Source organism: Lepisosteus oculatus, chromosome 14, assembly GCF_040954835.1.
Source record: "Lepisosteus oculatus isolate fLepOcu1 chromosome 14, fLepOcu1.hap2, whole genome shotgun sequence".
Taxonomy (NCBI): domain Eukaryota; kingdom Metazoa; phylum Chordata; class Actinopteri; order Semionotiformes; family Lepisosteidae; genus Lepisosteus; species Lepisosteus oculatus.
In genome coordinates, this window is record NC_090709.1 from 56,632,093 (window position 1) to 56,645,735 (window position 13,643).

General features: G+C 41.6%; 1 protein-coding gene across 1 annotated transcript; it reads right to left on the reverse strand.

Moving 5' to 3' along the window:
- Nucleotides 1–375: 375 nt before the first annotated feature.
- On the reverse strand, nt 376–7,663 carry LOC138243128 (zinc finger and SCAN domain-containing protein 2-like). Its single transcript, XM_069198630.1, has 2 exons — nt 7,048–7,663; nt 376–3,649 (listed from the first exon to the last, which is right to left on the reverse strand). Exons 1-2 carry the CDS (start codon nt 7,433–7,435, stop codon nt 1,572–1,574), a joined length of 2,466 nt encoding a protein of 821 aa, XP_069054731.1. The 5' UTR covers nt 7,436–7,663; the 3' UTR covers nt 376–1,571.
- Nucleotides 7,664–13,643: the final 5,980 nt, after the last annotated feature.

A 13,643-nucleotide genomic window follows, 5' to 3' on the forward strand; every position in this document is an offset into this window, starting at 1 on the left:
CTCCTGGGAAAAACTAAGGTTGCTGTTGGAAGAGGTGTTAGTGGGGCCAGCAGGGGGTACTTACCCTGTGGTCCATGTGGGTCCTAATGCCCCAGTATAGTGACGGGGACACTATACTGTAAACAGGCGCCGTCCTTCGGATGAGACGTAAAACCGAGGTCCTGACTCTCTGTGGTCATTAAAAATCCCAGGGCGCTTCTCGAAAAGAGTAGGGGTGTAACCCCGGTGTCCTGGCCAAAATTTCCAATTGGCCCTTACTAATCATGGCCTCCTACTAAAACCCCTCTATGAATTGGCTACATTAATCTGTAATCTGATGGTATTAGAATCCAGCCTTGCGGGATAACTCGAACAACGCACACACACGGGTACTAATACACGAGGATACATTTATTAATACATAAAATGTGCATATAAACATAACAGATCTTATCGTGAGGATTAGCAGAATACAAAAGGTATATATTTAATCATGAAGAGTTACAGATACCAAGAGGACATACATTCAGTATATCATTCATTTAGACCGTTTCGTAAATGAACTTGGATAACAACTTCTACACTAGATACTCAAAACAAGTACATCACTCATAGGAATTAAATTGATATCAACTGGTTGGGATAACAATTGAATTGTTGAATACTCATCCAATCTGTGGGAATTCAGATCTCCCGTGGACACAAAGAAGCAGTGGCAGGCTGTTCCTGTGTCCAATCGGCACTCTCTGGCTCTGAGAGATTCCTGCAATGCTCTAGCAGTGGGCTCTCTGAAGACCAGCTAGTTAGTGTTGGCTGAAACTAGCAAAGTTTGTGCACAGGAGGAAAAGTGACTGCGGGTCCCAGCAGGTCAGGATGAAGACCGGTTTGTTCCTGATGAAGCGCTAGTCCTGAATTCTTATTCAGCTGTCCACAGTTCCGACCTGTTCATGAGGCTTGCTGCTGATGCTAACTTCGGGTGGATCCTTTGGTTACGTGCTGGCAACTTTCGCCCTCGACTCTTAGAACAAAGGAAAGTCCTGCCACTCGGACACAGTGGCCGTTACGTGGAGGTCCGGACCAAGTCGGAGGATGTTCAGGAGGTGCTCCAAGGCTGAAAGTCCAGCAGGCGCGCTGTGAGAATGTCCTGCTCTTGGGAACTGTGCTCGAGAGGTGTCCAGCCGGCCCAGGGGCTCTTTGTTGCCTGTTTAGACCTGGAGGAACTGCAGGTCGCTCATTGGTTGAAAGTTTTATGGGGATCAGAGACCCACGTGGGGTTAACCTGCCCTACCAGTTCCTGATTGGCTGATGATGAGTAATAATGCACTCTGACCTTAGGGTCATAAACCAACTTTGAATGACATTTTCCCTTGGAATCTCAGACTTTTAGTCACTAGAAATGACATTTGTTAAGGTGGTTGATGTGTACCAGCTTTTGGGAGCTGTTCCTTAGCAGGACACTCTATCGGCTAGAAAAACACCTTAATTGTGAACCAAATTGAATGGACTCTGTATCAAGCACCACTGAGGTGAAGGAGAGAGGGACTGGCAAGGGAGCAGCAAACTTAATTCTTGTATTTTAATAAACCTTGTTGCTACAACGGTCTCTCTCCTGCGTGAGTGCGCTGGTGGGTTTTTAAGTCACTTGACTGACTAAAACTCTTCTCACACTGACTGCAGCTGAATGGTCTCTCTCCTGTGTGAATGCGCTGATGTCGTTTTAAGAGGTGCGAGTGACTAAAACTCTTTCCACACTGACTACAGCTGAAAAGTCTCTCTCCTGTGTGAATGCGCTGGTGTGAATATAAGTGGTTTTTCTGACTAAAACTCTTCCCACACTGACTGCAGCTGAACGGTCTCTCTCCTGTGTGAATGCGCTGGTGGACTATTAAACTACTTGACTGACTATAACTCTTCCCACATTGACTGCAGCTGAATGGTCTCTTTCCTGTGTGAATGTGCTGATGTCGTTTTAAAAGTTGTAAATGACTAAAACTCTTTCCACACTGACTGCAGCTGAATGGTCTCTCCCCTGTGTGAATGCGCTGGTGTGATTGTAAGTGGCTTATTTGACTAAAACTCTTCCCACACTGACTGCAGCTGAATGGTCTCTCTCCTGTGTGAATGCGCTGGTGGGCTATTAAGCCTCTTGACCAACTAAAACTCTTCCCACACTGACTGCAGCTGAATGGTCTCTCTCCTGTGTGAATGCGCTGGTGGGTTTTTAAGTTACTTGACCGACTAAAACTCTTCCCACACTGACTGCAGCTGAATGGTCTCTCTCCTGTGTGAATGTGCTGGTGCCTTTTTAAGTCATATGACTGACTAAAACTCTTCCCACACTGACTGCAGCTGAAAGGTCTCTCTCCTGTGTCAATGCACTGGTGTGACTGTAAGTGTCTTTTCCGACTAAAACTCTTCCCACACTGACTGCAGCTGAATGGTCTCTCTCCTGTGTGACTGCGCTGGTGGATAATTAAGCTACTTGACTGACTAAAACTCTTCCCACACTGACTGCAGCTGAACGGTCTCTCTCCTGTGTGAATGCGCTGGTGGGTTTTTAAGTTACTTGACCGACTAAAACTCTTCCCACACTGACTGCAGCTGAATGGTCTCTCTCCTGTGTGAATGCGCTGATGCCTTTTTAAGTCATGTGACTGACTAAAACTCCTCCCACACTGACTACAGCTGAAAGGTTTCTCTCCTGTGTGAAGGTGCTGATAGGGTTTTGAAATGCTAGACTGACAGAAACACTGCTCCTCCATGTGCCATAATGGCAGTTTGTCCACTCCATCTGAGCAAGGCCTTGAGTGATTCTTCCTCATCCCCTGATCGTCCTGTGGTCTCTTATTCTGCAAATGCTCCATGGAATGGTCTTGCTCTGTGTGATGAAAGTGAGATTTGTTTTCTTCATTATGTCCCTCACTTTTCTGCTCAGCAGTGTGAATCATCTGGGGCTCCTTCTCCAGCTCTCTGAGACTAAAACCGCCCAGTTCATTCAGTTGTTCCTCTCTTTGCCCAAGAACAAACACACTCTCCAGTTCATTAAAACTTTCAACAATTTTCTCAGTAACCAGATTATTAAACCTGTGTGTAAAGTCATCAGATGCTAAGGGATTACATGATTGTTTGAGACTGTGCAATGACAGTCTCTCCACTTGAACAGAACAAGGCCTAATTATCAAGCCCTGTAGGAGCTGCTGTTGCTCCTCCCTGTACTGACTCTCCTCTCGGTGCTGTATCTCAACAATGTTCTCTTCACCAGGTACATCAGTCTGCTGCTCTGTACAGTCAATCAACTGGGGCTCCATGTCCTGCTCTGTAAGATTAGAGACATCCAGTTCTTCACTGTGCTCTTGTACAGAGACACAGCCCAGTTCATTACAACCTTGTGTAATATTGTTCGAGTCCAGATTATTCATCTTCTTTGTAAAATCATCACATACTAAGAGCCCAGGTGTCTCACTCTCAGACTCCATTTTCATCATGGGCACAGAGTCCAGAACCTCAACAATCTGTCTGCTCTCTGTGTGCTGCTCACTGAGAGTCTTTTTCCCTTCTGGAGCAGTGAGCTCTGTCTCCTGCATCAGACTGGAGCCCCACTCCTCCTCACTGTGCTTCTGTTCAAGAGGAGCCCTTTCCCAAGCCTCAGAGAGAGCACTGGCCTCTGAACCTGTAAACAGAACAAGACAAAATCTTTATAATAATAATAAAAAACTTTATTTTATATAGCACTTTTAAAGGTGGCTTCTCAAAGCATTTTACAGAATGCCAACAACAAAAAATACACAAAATAAGCATGATGAGAACACACAGTTAGAGGAGACAGTAGATGGTGGTACTAAATACAGTAGGAGCAGAGGGGTAAAGAATAGTTCAATGAAGTGTCTTCTAAAGAAGAAGGTTTTGAGTCTGGATTTGAAGGAGTTTAGAGAAGGTGACTCTCTGATATCCTTAGGGAGAGAGTTCCAGAGCTTGGGGGCATAACAGGAGAAGGCCATGTCACCCATTGATTGTAGTCGGACTTGGGGACTGATAGGAGAACACAATTAGAAGAGCGAAGGTTGTGAGGTGGGGAGTAGGGTGATAACCCAGACAGGTACTGAGGTGCCAAGCCATGGAGAGCCTTATAGGTGAGCAGGAGGATTGTTAAGTCGACATGCAACTTGACAGGAAGCCAGTGCAAGGACTCCAGGATAGGAGTAATGTGAGCACTTGCACTAGACCTTGTCAGGATTCTGGCTGCCGAATTTTGGACATACTGAAGTTTGTTCAATGTGGATTTAGAGTCCCCAGAGAGTAGAGCGTTACAGTAGTCGATTCAAGATTAGACAACTCTTTTCAGCCACAGTTTGTGATAACATAGGGCGTAGTGGAGCAATATTTTTGAAGTGAATGAAAGATGTTTTGACAACATGCTGCACATATGGGTCAAACGTCAAATATCATCCCCAAGTTTTTCAATATAGACTGAAGCTCAAGTATAAGAAAATCTACAGATAGAGTTACAGCATTGGTTTTACAAAGTTGATGGGTGGTGCCAATAAGCATGACTTCAGTCTTGTCACAGTTAACATGAAGGACATATTGAGTCATCCAAGATTTTATATGGGAGATGCAACTAAATATAATAGAGACAGACACATCAGCGTCAGGTTTGGTATGGATGTATATTTGAGTATCATCAGCATAGTAGTGATAGCTGAGGCCATGTGATCTAAAAAGCTTTAAACTACACAAACGCGTACTAGTACACTGACGATCAATTTGGGTTGTTTAAACAGCGGAATAAGTGGGTATAAGGGGGTGTTCTGATTTAGCTTTGTCAGAAACCTAACTACCATGTAAAAAGTAAGTCTACTGTAATAATATCACAATCACATTACATTTACATTAACAGTGCACTGAGAGAGAGAGGGGGGTTAATACAGACACATTGACTGGACACTACAGTACATTAACACTGCACTGAGAGAGAGGGATGAATACAGACTGACTGGACACCACAGAACATTAACACTGCAATCAGAGAAAGGGGTTAATACAGACACACTGACTAACTGGACACTACAGAGCATTAACACTATACTGAGAGAGAGGGGTTAATACAGACACTGACTGGACACTACAGCACACTAACAATGCACTGAGAGAGAGAGGTGGGTTAACAGACAAATTGACTGCACACTACAGTACATTAACACTACACTGAGACAGAGGGGTAAATACAGACACTGATTGGACATAACAGTACATTAACACTGCACTGAGAGATAAGTGTTAATAGATAAATACTGACTGGACACTGCAGGATATTAGCACTGCACTGAAAGGGGTTAATACAGACATGCTGACTGGACACTACAGTACATTAACACTACACTGAGATAGAGGCATTTATACAGACCATACACTAACAGTTCTCCGGGGGGTGGGGGGCTGGGGCAGACTGACTGGACACTACAGTACATTAACATTGTACTGAGAGAGAGGTTAATACAGACACTTTCTGGACACTACAATGCATTAACACTGCACTGAGAGAGACAGGTGTTAATACAGACACACTGACTGGACACTCCAGTATATTAACAATGCACTGAGAGAGAGAGGGGTTAATACAGACACACTGACTGGACACTCCAGCATATTAACACTGCACTGAGAGAGACAGGGGTTAATACAGACACACTGACTGGACACTCCAGTATATTAACACTGCACTGAGAGAGACAGGGATTAATACATACACACTGACTGAACACTACAGTACATTAACACTGCACTGAGAGGGGTTAACACAGACACACTGATTGGACACTACAGCACATTAACACTGCACTGAGAGAGAGGGGTGAATACAGACAGACTGACTGGACACTACAGTCTATTAACACTACACTGAGTGAGACGTTAATACAGACTCTTTCTGGACACTATAGTACATTAACACGGTATTGAGAAAGAGAGGGATTAATACATACACTGACTGAACACTACAGTACATTAACACTGCTGAGAGAGGGGTTCATACAGACACTGACTGGACACTACAGGACATAAAAACTGCACTGAGAGAGAGGGGTGAATACAGAAACATTGACTGGACACTACAGCACATCAACACTGCACTAAGAGAGAGGGGTGAACACAGACAGACTGACTGGACACTACCGTGCATTAACACTATACTGAAAGAGAGGGGTTAATACAGACACTGACTGTACACTACAGCACATAAACAATGCATTGAGAGAGAGAGGTGGGTTAACAAACAAACTGCTTGCACATTACAGTACATTAACACTACACTAAGACAGAGGGGTAAATACAGACAGTGATTGGGCATAACAGTACATTAAAACTGCACTGAGAGAGAGGTGTTAATAGAGACATGCTGACTGAACACTACAGTACATTAACACTGTACTGAGAGAGGGGTTAATACAGACACACTGACTGGACACTCCGGTATATTAACACTGCACTGAGAGAGAGAGGGGTTGATTCACACACACTTACTGCACAGTACAGTACATAAACAATGCACTTAGAGAGAGAGGTTAATACAGACACACTGGATTAATATTCCAGACGAGTTAATACAGACACAGACCGTGGAGGACGGTAATACAATTGAAATAATTTTTATATACACAATCATTAGTATACATATAAAATCTAGACCAATACAACGTAAATACAATATTTATAGATGTTGTTTCATAATGATGTTGGGTTACAAATTGATTCAGTGGAACAATTGTTGAATGTGAACGAGGTGTTTTCAGCACCGTAACCGGACAAAACAGTTCAGTTTCCAGTAAAGAATCCCGCTGATACATCACACAAGTCTTTCCCACGTCACTCTGCATCTCTCCACTATATTCTCACCAGTGAAGAAAGGTTTTTGATGACAGTTTGATAGTTTGTTAGATAACGAGAATGTTTACTCTTACGAGATGTTTTCTTTAAAATAAAGTTTGTTATTTAAACAATCTCACCAGTGAGGAAGTTATAGACACTGGTTTTAAACACACATACTGACTTCATACAAGTCACCACACTGACCTGAGAGCTGCAGTTCCGTATCCATTTCTTCTTTTATTTCTGCAGAGACTTCACAGGGAAGCGTGTGTCCAACACGAACTGTCTGTTCCTGATCTCCTCCTGCTCCCGACTCCTTCTCCCTCAGCTGCAATCTCCACTTCAGGCTCTCGTTTTCCTTCTTCAGTTGCGCCATTTCACTCCCGACACTGTCCTCCACACACTGTGTGATTTTAAACACGGCCCGTCTCACCAGGATCTGGGAGACGCTGCGGAGTTTGTCTTGAAACTCGTCCTCCGAATCACACATCCTGTTTCCAAAAACTTCTGACACTTCATACACGATCGATTTGAGCAAAACGTGCATGAAAGAGTCAAGCTGGGTTTGCAGATTTAACAAGCACTCCGCCATCCTTCTTCAGAGTCGGTCAGAAACAAAGGCTGACTTCCGGAGTTTAAACAGAACAACTTATTTTTTATTCTTCACAGATCCTGTTGTCAGAGCTGTGCTCTGTTCAAGCATAAACACAGTCGTCAAGACGTTACGTATTCAGAACCTGAAGTTATTTTAAAGAAAAACAACAACTTTCTTTAAAGAAAATTATTCAGTCACCCACACGTGGTTGAAGTACATGCAGAGTCGCGCAGTATAATGACGTCATTCGTTAGCGCAGCCGCAGCTTCAAAACAATAGAGAAGCGGAGCTGAGAAAGAGGAGTTTCTTTACCGGATATAAACTTCTCTGCACCTCCTAGCGCGACCTTCGCCGTTCGTAACGGAACAGATTTATTTTTTTGCCCTTCCACGACCCTCCTCCCCAACGAAAACGTCTCAAGTGGATTTTGATCTCCCTATGCAGGGTTTTGGTTAAAGAAAAACAATGCTGTCGTTTCTTGCCAACTGGCAGTATTTCTTATGCACTGATAAGCAAGATTTCTATTTCATATTTCACAAACTGTTTGAATTTGTCCATATTCCATAATTGTTGTTTATGTTTGATTAACAGACAAAATATGACAACCCCTCTACTGAGCATATACTTTATTTTCCTGATGTACTGTAGCATGCCCCGACACTGAGAAACGAAGAGAAAATGGCTTTTATCTAGCATTTTTCATGTTCAATGCGTTTGACATATCCCAACAGCGACAGTGTTCTTTTGCGACACTGTTTCTACTTTTATCTTCTTTCTGTACGCTTTGATAAAAAAAACGAGAAATCGTGCAAGGGGAAAAATGTCTTTTTTCATAGAGAAAATGTGCACCAGGAACTGTTGTGTTGAAAAGAAATGATTTAACACGATACAGTACGTGACCTTATTTAAAGGAGCAAATGCTCACCTAGCAAGGTCTGGAGAACTTGGAGAGTCTGGTGGATGTGATAATTTCACGGTATTGTGGAAGAAAACAGTCTTTCTTTGAATTCTCAATCAATCGGAATTTCAGTGCGAAAAATAAACCCTTTGTCTGATTTAAAGAGATTCTATTTTAAAACTCATAAAAATTCAGAAAACACGTTTCTCACTTTGAATTTTAGACGGGGCGGTGTATTACTAGTAGCGGCGCTGAGCACACTATGGGGGAATTCAGGTTATGTGATATACTAGAGTTTTAATAAATAAATCTGATTTCGGATCTTAAGATTGTAGGTTCGACTTCTAGCTGGTTCGTGTAAATTTTAATCAGGCTCTTCAGTAATAGATTATGTAATGAACTGCACCTGAAAGCGAACGTTGGGTCTGTTTCCTTTGTTTTCCAGCATGAAATAGCAAATTGTTACAAAAGGCACCAGCTAATCTCCAATAGCGGTTTTTTTTTTCAAATTACATTTTCAGGTTTAAGACACTGTTTAATAAAACAAAGTGTCCTTAAAATCTCCAACTTTCAGGTTTGTTTTACTCTATAATAAAGGAGATCTGAAACTGAGATCTGATGTAGCTGTCTCTAAAGACAGAGGTGATGATTCGCAGATGTGAACCGTGCCTTTTCTCTTGTATTCAAGGGTATTCGCTGCGTGAGCTACTAAATGCGTGATCTGTATTACTCTATTTTGTTCAGATCATCTATGTGGTGTACAGATAGAACTCAACTGCATGGTGTGAATTCCGTGTTCAGCACAAGCAGAACCTGAAAAACCTTGACGTGATTTGAACATGCAGCCTTTTGATGTGAAGTCAGATGCGCTTCCGTTGCGCCACGAGGTCAAGCCAAACAGTTACTTTTAAGCCCCCATCAGCGTCGCGAATTTTTTTTCCTCCTGTGAGGAGCGCCGCTCTTCCAAAGAGAGTCTCTTCTTCCCAGACCACATTTTATTCTTGCTGCGCAGCTCTTGAGCAGGTGTTGTTCTCGACAACAGATCCAGGAACACTGATTGTTTTTTTTTCATTAAGGACCCCATGGTGCAACGGTAGCTCGTGTGACTCTAAATCCGGAAGTTGAGTGTTTTAAGTACATGGGAGTCAACTGATACTGAACAGGTTCTGCTGCTGAACCTGCAGCCTTCACCATAAGGTCCAGTTCCCCAGCCTTCTGACCTTATATGTCCATCCCTTCTTGTCAAAACTCGTATTTTCACAGGGTACCCTTCAGAAATCGCAGTATAGAATGAAAAAACTCCAATAAATCTTGGCCGCTGTTGGTGATTTTCCTTTAAAAACAAATGAATCTCCGAAACGTTTACGGAGTGTATCACTTGCACTGAGACCGAGACGTGTTAAGCTGTACATGAGTCTTTGTGGCTCGGGTGTTAACCAAAAGGGTGGTGGTTTGAGCCCTCCCATGGACGCTGAGCCTTTTAATGAACACACCCTCCTCACTTCATTTCTCCACGGGCGGTCTTGTACCACAATCAAATACAGAGCCTGTACGGGGCAGTAAGCTTGCAAATATAGCTCACTGTGTATATAATGAAGAAGCAGAGGTTAGTTTCTCATCTGCATGTTGCAGAGCCTTACAAAACTCATACCAACAGCTGGGGTTTGATCCCTGCACGGGCTATTGGTTAAAAGGCCATTGTAAATGACGTGTAACAGATTTTCCAGCTGGCTTTTATGTTTCACACTAAATTGCGATCTTGAAACTAAAATAATAAGAAATATGGAACACAACCGTTGTTCCCCAAGAAGGAAAGCTGTTTTACACTGATGTCACTCCTTTTAATAAAATCCAGATTGTCAAGACAACTCTGCCTTATCAAAAGAAAATGTTACACAAAAGTTGGAAAGCACACTCTCAATCCATCTGTATATTTGATTTCCGCCATCCATTCAAGGGTGCTTGGTGCTTCGCAAACAAATCATTTCAGGGAAGAAGCTTAGTTTAGTGAACTACTGTTGTATTTTCACTGATTGAATTTGATCTTTGTACTCTCTTTGCATTCTCAGATATAATATTTCAGAATTACAGTTCAAATTTGTTGGAAAACTTCACAGGCATTATTAGGTTAGCACTGTACAATTGTATTTTAACATCTTGGTATATTTACCTTCATTTTAATATAGAAGTAACCATAAATGGTGTTATTTTGTACTTTTGTCGCACTTTTTAAATCATTTTAGCTGAGGATGCACGGCGACAATTGTATGATATTATTCCTTGATATCAATGATCAGTTAAAGGATTTGAAGAAACTATCAAAGAAACAGCAGCAATAGCAGATGATTTTGGTTTTTGAACCCATCTTTACACCTCAATAATCCATTTGTCCTTGAAAAAAAGAAAAGACAGGCAGAAGATCCTCTTCTCGATCGAAAAGAAACGTATGAATTTGATTGCTTCAGTAGAATTTTGGATTTTCTTTCGAAGATCTCACAAAGTATTGCCAGGATCTATATTTAGCGTTCGGTAGTGATAACACTGCTGATATTGATGGAGTAGAAATCTATGATGTATTGACAGCTTTATCTGAAGCGAGAAGTCCTAGAACGCTGCCTATGAAGTTTTGGGATTCATACCAAGAAATACTCTTTGTTTTCCACCCCAAATGCTACTATTACATTACACATTATGCAAACATTACCAGTTTTAGTAGCTTCTGGGCGCAATTTTCCAAAACTGAAACTAATTACAAATTATTTAAGATGAACCATATCCAAAAATTGTAAATCAGGATTAATATAATATCAACTGAAATTACTACAGAAGAAAAGATTTAACTGAAATATGAATAAGACTATGCAAGCCTAGAAAGTAGAACAATTCAGTTTATATAACTTATTTTTTTATTTTTTGAGAAATGGGCTCACACACCGAAAGACACTAACGTTTCTCTTCGTTAGAGTATGTGAATTACAGTTTAACCCAAATGTTTGTAATTGTGAATCTGTTAAAATTCAATAAATCGTCTATCAACAGTAAGAAATTATTAAGAAAGTAAGAAATTGTTTTATTTCATAAACTATAAGACAGTGAAGAGAGTTTACTTCGCTTTTGTTCTTTTGACTTAAGCGTTGTACCATGGATATTTTAAACGATTAATATTTTTCATGCTCTTTTGCATTTTCCTTCACATACAGAAAAAGTTCAAGGTGTTCATGTCACTGTGCTGCACATTTACCCTGGACCACCTGTAACAGTACAGGACACGCAGTGAGGAATTCGTGAAGCTTTCATCTCAGTGCAGAGTCCAGAGGGAGGACTCACTCGCTGAATGATCTCTCAGGAAATCCCGGGTGAGATTCAAAAGGTAAACCTGGCTCTCTATGAACACGAGCAAAGAGTTCTCACTCAACAGAAGATTGCGATGTGAGTATAGTAATATAAAACACCTGGAGATGCCAGGGATTGAACCCGGGACCTGTGGAGCAGTAAGTGACTTGGAGCACTAACATAAGAGATACTGACATAAAGTGCTTTTACTGACCATATTACAAATCACAGGAAGTAAGGTCTTAAAACATTGGGCAGTAATGGGATTTAAACCCACACGCCTGAGAAAGTGGAGCCTAAAATCCAGCATATTAGACCATTCAGCCACACTACCTCTGGCCTCCTCTCCTTTCCTCACGTTGCTGAGTATAGGTGCCTTCATGCAATTGAGCCAGGTTTGAATCCCAGCCAATGCATCTCCAAATCTTTTCAAATGAATCTGTGATCTTGTAGCACATCCTCTGAAACCAGCAATCGAAATTGGAAACGTCTTCTTCAACACTGAAAAGCTCAATTAGGACGAAGCAGTTGTACACAGGACAGCAGTACCATATGTGTTCTTGATTAATTCAGACTCATTCTCAGTGGTTCTTGCTCACCAAAAATCTTAAAAGCTGAGGAAGAACGCTACGAAAAATACTAATCAAAATACAAAATAATAATCATTATTAACCAGAAACAGCAGAAAGACTGGTCACAATTGTGATTATGTCGCTTCTCTGCTTCAGCAAGGTCAATAAAGGACTCTCTGAAAGTAGTAAAGCACTAAAGCACTGCAAAACTGAATTCAAAATCATATTAGGAATTCTGAGTGGTGCCTGCTTACATGCAATCCAATACGGATGTTGTCTTTAAATAATAATTCCCTATGTTTCCCTGCCTTTTCCCTGGAGTGAAACTATTGGATTGAAGGAATTCTTATGACAGGTTTACAAGGTGCTGTTGATATTTGGATAAATCTATGAACTCGTGATTTTTATATACTTTAAATAACGGCCATACGCACAGAATAAAATTACTGATGATTTTTCCTGAGACGAAGCACAGCTTATCTTTCCAAGACAGCTGATAAAGGCAAGCCAGTGGATACTCTAGCAGAACATGGAAAAACGTTCAGCTTTGTAACCAACAAATTCCCCATTTAGATCTGACATAGTGAGGTATGCTTTGTGATTGCTTGAAGTGAAACCCACAATCTCTTTTGAACTTAGACAAGTTATTTCTGATGGAGCGCTATGCGGAAAGACTTAATCAGCTCTACCCCTGAGGATGACTCGACTTGAAAATGCAGAGCATTAACGTTTCATAGATAAAAGGAGCACAACCGACATTAAAATTGAGGGCGCACTGTGATTTGCACTGACTCAAAAGTGATCTTGGTAGACAAACTTCCCTGCTGAAGGTGGAAACAAGAATTTGTGTTGAGAAGAAGAAACACTTTTTTCTCTCTGCTTTGATGTTAAGCTGATAAAGTAGCTTTTAGCACATTGCTCCACTTGGTGGTTGTAACACAAAAACTCTTAGCAGCAGTGGGATTCAAACACACACCTCCAACGAGACTGGAGCCTTAATCCAGCACCTTAGACCACTCAGCCACACTAACCACTGTGTCTTGTCTCTTTGTCTCATTACTTGCCCGGAGGAAGCCGGGTGGGTTTTGCTCTTGTCCGACAGTGGCGTTATGACCGTGGAACCGACTGCACCTGCTTTTTCTGAGATGCTTCCCCTCTCATGGTGAGATCTCGAATTCTTAAACACCTCTGGATAAAATTCTTCTGTTTAGTTCTTCTTCTATTTAGAACTATTCAAACTTAGAACTCTTTGCTGATTTAGGTGGTATATTTCCTCAATTACAGGACAGCACAAACAGTTCTTAATGCAGAAATGGAAGCCTGTCTAAATTTTCCTTTCTGTTAAAGAAATTTTGGGAAGCACTTTTTTGGGACACTGATTTTTCTCCTTTGGGGAGCTAAA